Source organism: Schistocerca nitens, chromosome 10, assembly GCF_023898315.1.
Source record: "Schistocerca nitens isolate TAMUIC-IGC-003100 chromosome 10, iqSchNite1.1, whole genome shotgun sequence".
In the NCBI taxonomy this organism is placed as follows: domain Eukaryota; kingdom Metazoa; phylum Arthropoda; class Insecta; order Orthoptera; family Acrididae; genus Schistocerca; species Schistocerca nitens.
This window is the reverse complement of record NC_064623.1, coordinates 9924921-9937114: the sequence shown is the minus strand read 5'-3', so window position 1 is coordinate 9937114 and position 12194 is coordinate 9924921. Positions and strand designations below refer to the sequence as shown.

Here is a 12194-nt window from a genome sequence, read left to right as displayed (position 1 = left end):
TTTAATTTTTTGGTGTAGTTTTACCACTTCTACAAATTATCTTTTTGCTTCTCGGTTCATCAGTCAAATTTGTTTCATCGTAGTTTAGAATGCTACAATTCTCTGCACCACTATGACTTTCTTCAAGAGTGTCGAAGTAACCGTTTATTGTTTGTGCACATGCCCTGGCTCTTCTGTTATTTTGGCTCATTCTTAAGCTAAGCTGCTCTTTGTGCCTTGTCAAAAAGGAAATGGCTGAATCCTCATCTGGCTGATTATTTCTGAACTACTTTATGGGCCTCCCTTGCTTGTCCAACGTGCAAATCCATACGTCTTAACAGAAAACATCATTTTTAAAGGAGAAGGTTTTATCTGAAAAAAGTTTAAATAACTTGATGTGTTTGACTTATTAGATAATTTAATTATAATGTGATACACTAGGCCTCGATGGGTTCTGCCTAAACATGGTACACATACTTCTGATACTGGTACCAGTATGGTAATTACCTATGATAACTGCTCAACAGCTTACAATGAAGAAATTTATTTGGATACCTGTGCATAATGTGCTTTACCGCAGCAAATTAATAAAGCCTACCTTTCTAAAAAGCTCTTCCATGGAACTCAGGTATTGTGTGCCCACCATGAGCCTTTTGGTGGATGTTTTTGTATTTCCAAAATATCTTCATCTTGTCTATGTGATACTTTTCTGAAGCAACACAGTTCATTTTCCACTTTTTACTTCATTCATAGCTTTATTTAAGTTATGAGCATTGCACCATTTTAAAGAATATGTCCCAAGAGTGTCTTGTAAAACCTGAGTATCTTGTTCTAGCTGAAAAAAAGTTGAATTCACTCAATTTAGGTTGAGTGATACCGCTTCATCATAAATAGAACCATTTTTTTTTAAATTTTTATAAATTTGGAATAACAACAACAAAGTATTAATCATAGATATATTTCTCACCTTTTACGAGAAATTCAGCTTTATTCAAATGTAGGGTATATCTTTAGTAAGTGAAGTTTCTGGGAATACTGAAGAATGAGATACAACCCATTGGCTTTGAAAAATGATGTCACAACTGACCACAGATTATACATTGCAAAGACACAGATGAATGTTGAGAAGCAAAGAAATGTAGTGCAGGAAAAACAGGTCGTAGACATGTACCACACGTACCCACATTTTGAATGTAATTTTACACATATCGCTCTTTTATTTTTATTTTTTGCAGTTGAAAGCCCCAGTACCCTATTCTTTAGTTGATCTATATAGGTCAACTGAAGGATAGAATACTAGGGCTTGTGAAAGAAAAACAGGCGATATAGGGCTAGCAAAAGAAAAAAAAGCGACATAGAGCTAGGGAAAGAAAAAAAAAGGACATTATAACATTGCTATGGAATACCTCAGCTGACATGTATAGGTTGTATCCTGTTCTTGTAGTGCAGGAAAAACAGGTCGTAGACATGTACCACACGTACCCACATTTTGAATGTAATTTTACACATATCGCTCTTTTATTTTTATTTTTTGCAGTTGAAAGCCCCAGTACCCTATTCTTTAGTTGATCTATATAGGTCAACTGAAGGATAGAATACTAGGGCTTGTGAAAGAAAAACAAAGCGACATAGAGCTAGGGAAAGAAAAAAAAAGGACATTATAACATTGCTATGGAATACCTCAGCTGACATGTATAGGTTGTATCCTGTTCTTCAGTTGAGCCATATAAGTCAACTGAAGTACAAGATACAGATTTGACGCATGTCATGTTTTTCACCTTCATGATTACTAGTAGCAACTGAAGAATAGAATACTAGAAAGAGCGAAGGCCAAAAATTCAACAAACGTTAAATTTGTATCCTGTACTTCCGTTGACCTATATAGGTGAGCTGAAGAACAGGATACAACCTTCGTAGTTCAACAGGGAAGTAAGATGCCAGTGTTATGTATGTAGCTTTTTTGCTTTCGCTATACTAGTAGCCTATTCTTGACTTGGCCTACATAGTACAGGATACGAATCAACTACAGAGGAAACGTCAATTGAAACGACTCACTATCAGACGAAGGTATAATTCAAATTGTGTACACGAAAGGATTTAAAATTACCACCAGCGACAAAAAGCGTACACAATATCTGTCTCTTAATAACATTTATTTATTTATGATTGTGACCTTTGCCACAGAATACAACAATTTATTTTCTATGGCTCGAAAATAAACGATGACGTCATATTTTAGTCATTCATCAAAACCGGCGAGTTGTATCAACACCATCTAGAAGGTGTTGGTTGTATCCTATTCTTCAGCTGACCTGAGTTTCCAGTTCCTTGAAAACAGCATAACATGACCTCTCAAGTAAACAATACCGAATGAGCTGCAAAACTGCCGGGAAGAATCAGCTGACAGTCACACGATTTAAAACTGACCTCAGGGGAACAACATTGTTACCAGCATTTACTTTGTAACGGTGCATCTGATCTCCGTTCACCCCATTGAATCATTTCTACTTGATTTAAAATATCGTTTATTTATGCAATAGCGGTTAAATGCACAGTATGCAAGGTCAAACAAGCCCGACTGCGCAAATGCAGGAAATGTCAATATAAAAAATATTGGAGATCTCTCGAATGCTTAGCACACTCAAATTTGTTAGAGATAATTACATTGAGCATTTATCTTTGTTTGGTGAAGAGGTGATTATATCTTTACATGATGTCAATGATCTTTGCATTACCGCAGTGTGTGGTGTGCGTTTGTTGTCATTGGTTGTTTGCGGTTTGATTGTGGAGGGGGCGTTGTTATGAGTTATCCGTGTGACTTTTCAATAACGTCAGTGCAACGCTTGCCTCAGCGAAACTTCAAGATGTGGAGATTTGTGACTGTCGTGTTCTGTATTCACGTTGCAAGCTGTCTTGTGTTTTATCAACCAGAGCAGATACACCTTTCATATGGAGGTATGTTGTAAATAGTTGTCAGACGCAGAATTACCATTTCGTTTCCAAGCATTTGCTAATTTGTCGCGCAAATGTATAGTTCATTTCACGACCTGAATACTGAAAGTCCAAATTAAATGTGAAACCACTGTGAACTCGTTGAATTTGATGAACGAAGTAATAAAAACTACGTTTGTGTACAACAACACGGAAATGTGTTTGTTGCTAAATTAAGATACTAACTACAGGCAGCAAACAGAGTGAAACTTGTAACACTTTCGACGGAGAGTAGTGATGGGAGATAATATATCATCACAGTGAATTTTAGGATGTTAATTTTTCGTAATTTAACAGTGTTTTCCTGCGTTATGTTATTTCTGATCTTGTGCGCCTAAATAAAATTCCAGGTCAAACATGAAGAACAAAAGAAATTATAATAAAGTTTGTAGGGCTAAATTGAAATTGCGTATCGGGCTACAACAAAACTGAAAGCTTTTTTTTTTTTTTTTTTTTCTTTTCACAAGCGTATTAAAGATGCTCGTCACAATTGCGGTGACTCACTATGATTTATTTTAGTTATTCGTCAAAAAATTTTTCCAGGTTGTGGGGACATAGCCACGAAAGATTTTGCACAAGCTGCACTGTATTGCTTCAAGTGTCTTTATATCTCGAATGTTGTAAATATTTTGCTACTGAATTGAATCAACGATTTAATAAGAATGTGCTTAGGATTTTAGAAAAGAGTGTGAACGGTGGTATGATTTTTAACTTATTTTCAAGACTATTGTAAATTTGTATACCACTGTTTGTTGTGGAGGTTTTACAGTCTGATAGCCTTACTGAGTGGACATGAAGCTTTTCCTTTTGTCTTGTAACATGCTCATGGATACAGTTTTCATTTCTGTATGCATATTCATTCTTATGTACTTATAGATTTATATGTACGTGCATTACAATGGGAGGATTGATGACTTTCGAAAGAGAGGTTTTCAAGAATCAGTTTGTTGAGCACGTTGCATTCCTCTAACAGTTCTTTTCTGGTTTAGGAAAATGAGTGAACTAGGTGGTGTATTACCCCAGAATGTAACTCTGTACAGTAGAATGCTATGGAATTGAGTAGGTAATTTAGACTCTGTTAAAACTTACTTTAATAGAGTGTAATTGTAGACTATAACACATTTTATTTAGTGTTACATTTATTTTGTTTATTTGTATGTGCCATTTGAAGTTATTTTGAAGCCACATGCCTAAAAAATTTGTTTCCAGAGGCGATGAAATTTTGTTAAGAGTTTATTGTCACACCAGTGTTGCATGTGTCACCTTTAAAGAGAAATTTAGGTGTTTCTTTTGTGTTTGTCAGTAGTTCATTCCCATCAAATCATCTATTTAGCTGTGCTGCTGTTTTATTTCCTGTGATAAGGATGTTTGTGCAAAAAAAAAAAAAAAAAAAAATCTGCACTTGAGAAACATATCCTATAATTTTCCTTTAGTTCATTTTTACTTGTATTTTCTGTTTTCTTTTTGTCAGGTAAGATGCAATTCGTTTTCCTGTAGTACATGCTTGTCCAACAGTATGTTGTGGTCCATTGCTTGTAGGGCATTGTGTCTAAAATCATCGATGGCACTAGTTGAAACATCCTGGCAGATAAAAACTGTTTGCCAAAACGAGACTTGAACTCGGGATCTTTGCCTTTCACGAGCAAGTGCTCTACCAGCTGAGCTACCCAAGCACAACTCACGCCCAGTCCCCACAGCTTTACTTAAGCCGTTATCTTTTCTTACAGGAGTGCTAGTTCTGCAAGGTTTGCAGGAGAGCTTCTGTGAAGTTTAGGAGTCGAGATACTGGCTGTGAGTCATGCTTTGGTAGCTCAGTTGGTAGAACACTTGCCTGTGAAAGGCAAAAGTCCCAAGTCAATGTCTTGGCCCAGTACACAGTTTTAATCTGCCAGTAAGTTTCATATCAGCTGCAGAGTGAAAATTTCATTATGGCACTAGTTTTTCCTGAATCCGTGCTGAGCATCAGTGAGAATTTTGTTTTTCTCAAAAAATTTCATTAACCAGTTATACGTCACTTCTTCTGTGATTTTACTTAAGCCTGATAATATGACAGTTGGTCTATATAGTTTTAGTTCGTCTCCTTTCTTATGAATAGGGACCACTTTAGCAATTTTTAAACACAGTAGAAATGTACCTTTCAGAAAAGATCAATTGCTTATATCAGCAAGAGGCAGTGATACAAAACTTGTCAGTTGCTTTGCAGTTGAGTACAGTTTCTCAGTGAAAAATATGGTAACACACTGATCGTTTATCTGACCGGTTTTGCAAATTATATCTTTAATATCATTTTAAAATTTTTGTTTTGCATTTTAGTGGTGATCGTTTTCACCTCATTGACCATAACAGAGGCTATGTGCATTTGACTTACTTTGCACAATCCAAATCCTTCCTGAAGCTCCATAGCCTCATGGACTGAGCCCTTGCAACCAGTTTTCTCAAAAGCTGTTAGGAAATGCTCAGTAATGACATTTGTAAGTGCGTCCAATTTCGTTAATAAAATTAGGCCTACCACAATGTCAATAATTTCCATGCTGGATACATTTTTTTTTTCCCCAACTCCCTTTTGATAACACTCAAAATGGTTTATTGTTTGAGTTGTCTATTTTAGATTTAAAATGTAAGGATTTGGAGCACGTTACAGTTCTTTTTAGGATTTTATGATATATTTATTGCAGTCACATTAGAACTTCTTTGTGATATATCTAACTTTCTTTGTCTTACATGAAATTTTCATCCCTTTCTAATCCACAGTTTCACTTTGAAAATCTGAGGATTAATTTTTACAGTTTTCTTGTGAAATACTGCTTCAAATAGGGACTTGAATTCATCTGTGACTAGCTTAAATTTGATATTAACATTTCTTTCTTTATATATTGGGCTCCAGTCAGTCTATTGCTGCAAAAGCTGAATTTTCTAATGTGTCCATACTGATTGTTCTGAAAGACCTAAAAACTGGTTAAGATGTATTGTTAAAACATAATGTCATATGCAACTGCCCATTGTGGTCATTCAGACCATATGATATTGAAAGCTTCAGTTAATTCAAAACACACACACACACACACACACACACACACACACACACACACACACACACACACACACACAGTAATTGAACCTGGGGCCCCGCAATCTAGAGGCAACGACACTAACGTTGGGACTGTGGGTTACTGTGTCAGTGGAGGTGATAAATATTTCTGTGTGCATCAGAGTTTGAAATTACTACCTCTTTGCCAAGTGTGCCCATGGCCCATGGTAGCCTGTGCTCGTGACTCCAGCTTTTGTATATTCTTTATCTCTTTTAAAGTGTCTTTAAATAGTCTGTAAGTAATCATTGTCCCATAAATTGCATTATGGAAGAATGCCTTCAAGGATGTGCTTCTTGCGTTTAAAATATGCCTCATACATTACCACAGAGAGATAGATATCAGTAATTAATTCTGCACACTGCATGAACAACATTATCATTACACAGGTTAGTGAGTACAAAAATCCGGAGATTTTTGGAGGCACCTACAGGGTGTAAAGCTATATCTTAAGATGGTGATGTTGCCTGCTTTTGATGACTCCTTAGTTTATTGAGTTAAGCTGCAGACCCCAAAAATGATTTCTGCCTACCAACATGGTACGAACATGAACACAACGTAGCAGTTTTGTCTACAAGTCAGCAGAATGAAGGACACTTCTTACAAGTGCCATAAAAACAGTGTCAAACGATTTTTTTGTACAAATTGTTTTATTGTTTCTCAGAATATCTGCTTTTAAAATTTACACACATTTTGGTGCTGTCCAGCCAGTTGTGGAAACAAGTGTTTTAGTCTGAAGTTTGTACCCGAAAAATGTGGTTTTGCACAGATACAGTAACTTCTGCAGGTGATGAAAATCTCAGTCCTGCCAATTGTTGTTTGAGGTAAGGGAACAAAAAGTATTTGTTAGGTGATAAATTGTGAATATGGACAATGAGACATCAACATGTTGGTTTTTTTTTTTTCATCAAATACTCAATTGTTTGACATGCTGTGTTACAATAATGGTCAGTATGTATCCAGCATAACTATGGGAACAAGTGTTTTTCTTGGAAATGTTTCACAAACATATGACATCCATTTATTTCGGATTCTCTCACAACACCCAAACAATTAGTTGCTGCGAGGTTCCTGGCTTGTACCAATATATATGACAAAGTTTTGGCTCTTCTTATGATAATGTAAATGGATTTTACATTCCCTCTGATGAAGATATTGAGCTACTCATTAAACCAGTCAACACAAATAAGTGTTCAAGCTTCGGTTGAATTGTACGGAATCCTCGGGAACAAATCTTTTTCACAGATAAATGTTCAAACAAAACCAAATTTACTGTAGTTTTTGATATACATAATGATGTGTATATTGTCACAGAAGAAGCTGAGTAGCACTGTGGTTTCGTGGTTATGATACTAAAGTCTAAACTGTTGCATGGAGGGTCATGAGTTCAAAACTCACCTGGACTGTACAATTTTAATTTCTATATTGGGTTCGAATACATTCAAGAAGTATCCACAACTATCAAGAATCATTGTACTGGAATGTTCTGTAGTTGTATGTATACTGTATGTGTTCTGGCTGGAGGCGGTTCGCTCTGTGCTCTTGTATGTGCAAGTGCTGAGTAAACCTTTGTTAAGTGAAGTTAGTGTTCGCCATTCATCTAATTACACGTTCTTCTACGTGACATTATTCTGGTGGAAGCACTGTGTATTGGAACTTGTGATAGAGCACGTCATCAATGACACGGTGGCTCCCATCAGGCCACGACAGAGCTGCCATTTACGTGGCAAGAAACCCGAGCTTGAGCCATATTCACAGATTGCAATCTATTGAAGACAGACGAAGAAGAGGACGTTACGTTGACAGCAACTCCTTGCCACCACATGAGACATCCTTCCAGGTTCTCTGTTGACAATGGCCAAGATCCAAACAAGTGGCTGAATGTATATGAGCATACAGCCACATTTAAGAAGTGGGATGACACCGTGTGTTTGGCTAATGTATTTTTCTGCTTGGAGGGCACTGCCAAGCAATGGTATGAGAACAACGAGGAATAGTTCACAAGCTGGGAAGTGTTCCAGGCAGAACTGCACAAGTATCTCGGCGACACACGACGACAGAAGTGCATGGCTGAAGATAAACTAAGGTGCAGGGCACAGCGTCCAGGAGAAACTTCAGCATCCTAAATTCAAGACGTCTTGGAGCTGTGTAAAATAGTGGACCCTAGAATGGAGGAGGAAGACAAGGTTTCACATCTCATGAAAGGTGTTGCTGAGGACAAGTATCAAGCCCTACTCCTGAAGGAGGTTTCGACAGCAGACAACTTCATAAAATGGTGCCAATATATCGAGACAATGCATCAAAAAAGAATTACACGCAAGAAGTTTGAACTGCTTTCAAATGTCGTACGATGTCTGTGATGGAGCAAGCAACTGATTTCACAAGTGTTCTTCGTCAGATAGTGAGAGAGGAGGTTCAAAAGGCACTTGGATTGCACGGAGAGCAAAAAACCGAGACACTTCAAGAGGTCATCGGGAAGGAAGTGGAACAGACATCGATCCCTATCTCTCGTCCTCCATTTCCCTTTAAAATTCTGAAAAAGTCGAGACCCAGCCAGAGTTACTTTCCTATAATGTGGCACGAGGAACCTGTTTGGGCACCAAGGAAAACTGACGTCTGGAGGACCCAGGATAACCAACCAGTACGTTTCCACTGTGGACGACCAGGACGTGGTACGCTATTGTCGATAAAGGCGGCGGATATATGACGACGCCCGCACCAGAAGACAGCAGACTGATCTTAGACGATGCCAATTACGGGACGATGAAGATGAACAAGAAAATGTGGGTGCAGGATGACACAGGTCACTATCGCCGTAAGTTAGCCGCTGGAGAGGACGCTCCCCAACCCGCCAATCGAGGTCTCCATCACCGTTTAGAAGCTCCAGCTGATCCTCTAGCTGCCGCAACCTGGAAAACTAAAGGCTGTGACCATCCTTGGCGGTGAGGCCGCCGAAGAGAAAAATCCTCCACCATCGATCACTACAAAAATGATTGGGAACTACGTCATTAAACCTCGTGGATGGCTGACCAGCCCAAGGTCTTGTGGACTCTGGAGCATCATATTCAGTCATTTCGGAGATGTACCATCACCAGTTGCAGAAAACCATATTCGTCGACGTGTTGAAGGTGGCTAATGGGAAATATGTAAAACCTACAGGAAGATGTACCACTCGTGTGGGTATAATTGGTCATACACAGCCCTTAGAATTCATCATCTTACAAGAGTGTAGTCATGATGTCATTCTCGGATAGGACTTTTTGAAAGCTTCTCAGGCAATTATAGATTGTGGTCGCTCGAAGCTTATGCTAGACGAGATGAGATACTGTGGACAGGAAGATGTGCATCCGAGTGTGTGGAGACTGTGTGTGCTGGATGAAGTGATCATTCCTGCAGTCAGCACTAGAAAGGTAACTGTCACGTGTCATGCCATGCATCAACCCGTGGATCTTGTAGTAGGATGTAAGAGAAGCATACCACTGAAGAATAACTTGGTCATCTTAGCCTCTGTCATCTCATTTAAGAATGGATTCGATGAATTGTGGATAGTTAACTGTCGCCGAGAACCGCAGATCCTTCCGAGACGCATGCACGTAGCAAATGCTGAGCCGTTAATTGAAGAACAGCTGAGCGTCATGGAAACCTCCCGTGCTGAGTCTGTGCTTGAATTTTGGGCTACCACTATGAGACAAGATCTTCCAGCTCGACTATCACCAGATCTCACTAAGGAACAACAGAAGAAGCTACTCGCCATTCTCCAAGAGTTCTCTGAATGCTTCAATCTACAGGTGAAGAGCAAATTAGACAAATTTATGGTGAAGCACCGGATTAGCGCTGGCGACCGTCAACCAATAAGCCAGAGAACGTACCGTGTGTCGGCAACGGAATGCCGGATAATTCGCGACGAGCTAGAGAAAATGATGAAGAATGACATCATTCAGCCTTCGCAGAGCCCATGGTCGTCACCATTGGTCCTCGTCGGGAAGAAGGATGGCAGTTGGTGCTTTTGTGTTAATTACAGGAAGTTTAATGAGATAACTAAACAGGACATTTACCTTCTTCCACGAATTGACGACACACTAGATTGTCTGAAGGGGACTAAGTTTTTCTCAACGATGGACATGTACTCGGGATACTGGCAAATCAAAGTAGATGAGGCTGATCGTGAGAAAATTGCATTCATCACCTGAGGGCCTGTATCAGTTTAAGGTAATGCCATTTGGTTTGTGTAATGCACCAGCAACTTTTGAATGGATGATGGATGATCTTCTTAGGCATCTGAAGTCTTTGTTATTTAGATGACAGTATAGTGTTCTCAGAGACATTTGGTGAACATAATAAGACTGAGGGCCATTCTTGAGTGTCTCCAACAAGGCGGACTGAAACTTAATCCAGGAAAGTTTCTCTTTGGAGCAAATGAAATCAAAATACGTGGACACCTTGTATCAAACGATGGTGTGTGGCCAGACGCAGAAAAGGTGAGATCTATAACAGAATTTTCTATTTCCTAAAAGTATTAGAGATGTGAAAAGCTTCCTCGGATAATGTTCTTATTACCGTCGTTTTATCAAAGATTTTTGTATTAAAGCCAGGCCAGGGTTGTTAAAAGCTGATGCTGAATTTATCTGGGGTGGTGCTCAACAAGATTCTTTCAATGTGCTGTGAAAAGCTCTAACAACTAACTGATCCTGTACTTGGTCTGTATGATGAGAGAGCACCTACAGAACTACACACAGATGCCGGTGGGTATGGGATCGGTGCTGTTCTGGTGCAAATTTTGGATGGAAAGGAGAAGGTTATAGCCTATGCTTCTAGGACACTTACAAAAGCCAAGAGAAACTACCCAACTACAGAAAGAGAATGTCTTGCTGTGATCTGGGCCATGTGCAAATTTCGACAGTATCCATATGGAAGGCCATTCACAGTTGTTACAGACCGTCATTCACTTTGTTGGTTGACAGGTCTTAAGGATCTAACAGGGCGACTCGCCAGGTGGGCACTATGTCTTCAAGAGTATGACATTACCATAGTGCACAAAAGTGGAAGAAAACACCAAGATGCTGACTGTATCTCAGGAAACCCTGTGCAAGACCATCAAGACTTTGATGAAGACAGTGACTGACTCGCTGCACTCCAGGATCTCTCTGCTGAGCAGGAGAAGGACACCAAGATATCACAAATTATGCTTGCCTTAAATCGGTCAGAGGATGTGAAAGGACAATTTAAGGTAGTTAATGGATTACTTTGCAAGAAAAACTTTGAACCGTATGGAAAGAGGTGGCTACCAGTGGTTTCTAAATACATGTGCTTAGATGTTCTACAGAAATTCCATGACACATTGAGGCCAGACATTTAGGATTTATTAAGACATACGATAGAATCGGCAAGAGATTTTTCTGGCCAGGTTTATTTAGGATTGTCCGTCACTATGTGTCGCACTGTTGAGTGCCAGAGGAGAAAGGCAGTTCCTCAGAAACCACCTGGCCGACTCATACCAATTCCACCAGCCGAAACTCCTTTCCAGTGTGTTGGGGTTGACGTCCTCGGACAATTTCCAACATCTGCTAGTGGCAATAGATGGATTATTGTTTGCACTGATTATCTGACACGCTATACCATTACAAAATCTGTGAAAACAGCCGAAGCATCTGAGGTAGCCAAATTCATTGTGGAAGACATTGTATTAAAACATGGTGCCCCAAGGTCATTAATTACGGATCGCGAGAAAGTTTTTCAGTCGAATCTTGTTACAAACATTGGTGCTGCATTACTCATCACATGACGACTGCCTACCATCCGCAAACTAACGGGCTTACTGAACGCCTAATAAGACCTTGGCTGACATGTTATCAATGTTGAGGAGAGCAACTGGGATGAGGTACTACCTTTCATGACGTTTGCCTACGACACCGCCAAACAAGACACCACAGGTTTTATGCCATTTTTCCTGGTACATGGGCGTGAGGCAACTACAACGATGGACACTGTATTTCCGTTACATCCTAATGACGTGGACGGCGACTACATCGGCCAGTTGTTAACCAGAGCTGAGGAAGCTCGGCAGTTAGCTCGACTCCACACGCTTCAGGCTTAAGAAAACAATCGCTGATGGTATGACGTGAGCCACCGCTCTGTTGT

The 12194-nt window shown here is 39.4% G+C and overlaps 1 protein-coding gene across 1 annotated transcript in view; it reads left to right on the top strand.

The window, feature by feature from the left end:
- Positions 1-2723: 2723 nt before the first annotated feature.
- Positions 2724-12194, top strand: part of LOC126210461 (acid phosphatase type 7) — a 118498-nt gene continuing 109027 nt past the window's right edge. Inside the window, exon 1 of the mRNA XM_049939694.1 lies at positions 2724-2934. Coding sequence (XP_049795651.1) covers positions 2781-2934 — 154 coding nt within the window. The 5' untranslated portion in view covers positions 2724-2780. The remainder of the gene's footprint in view (positions 2935-12194) is intronic.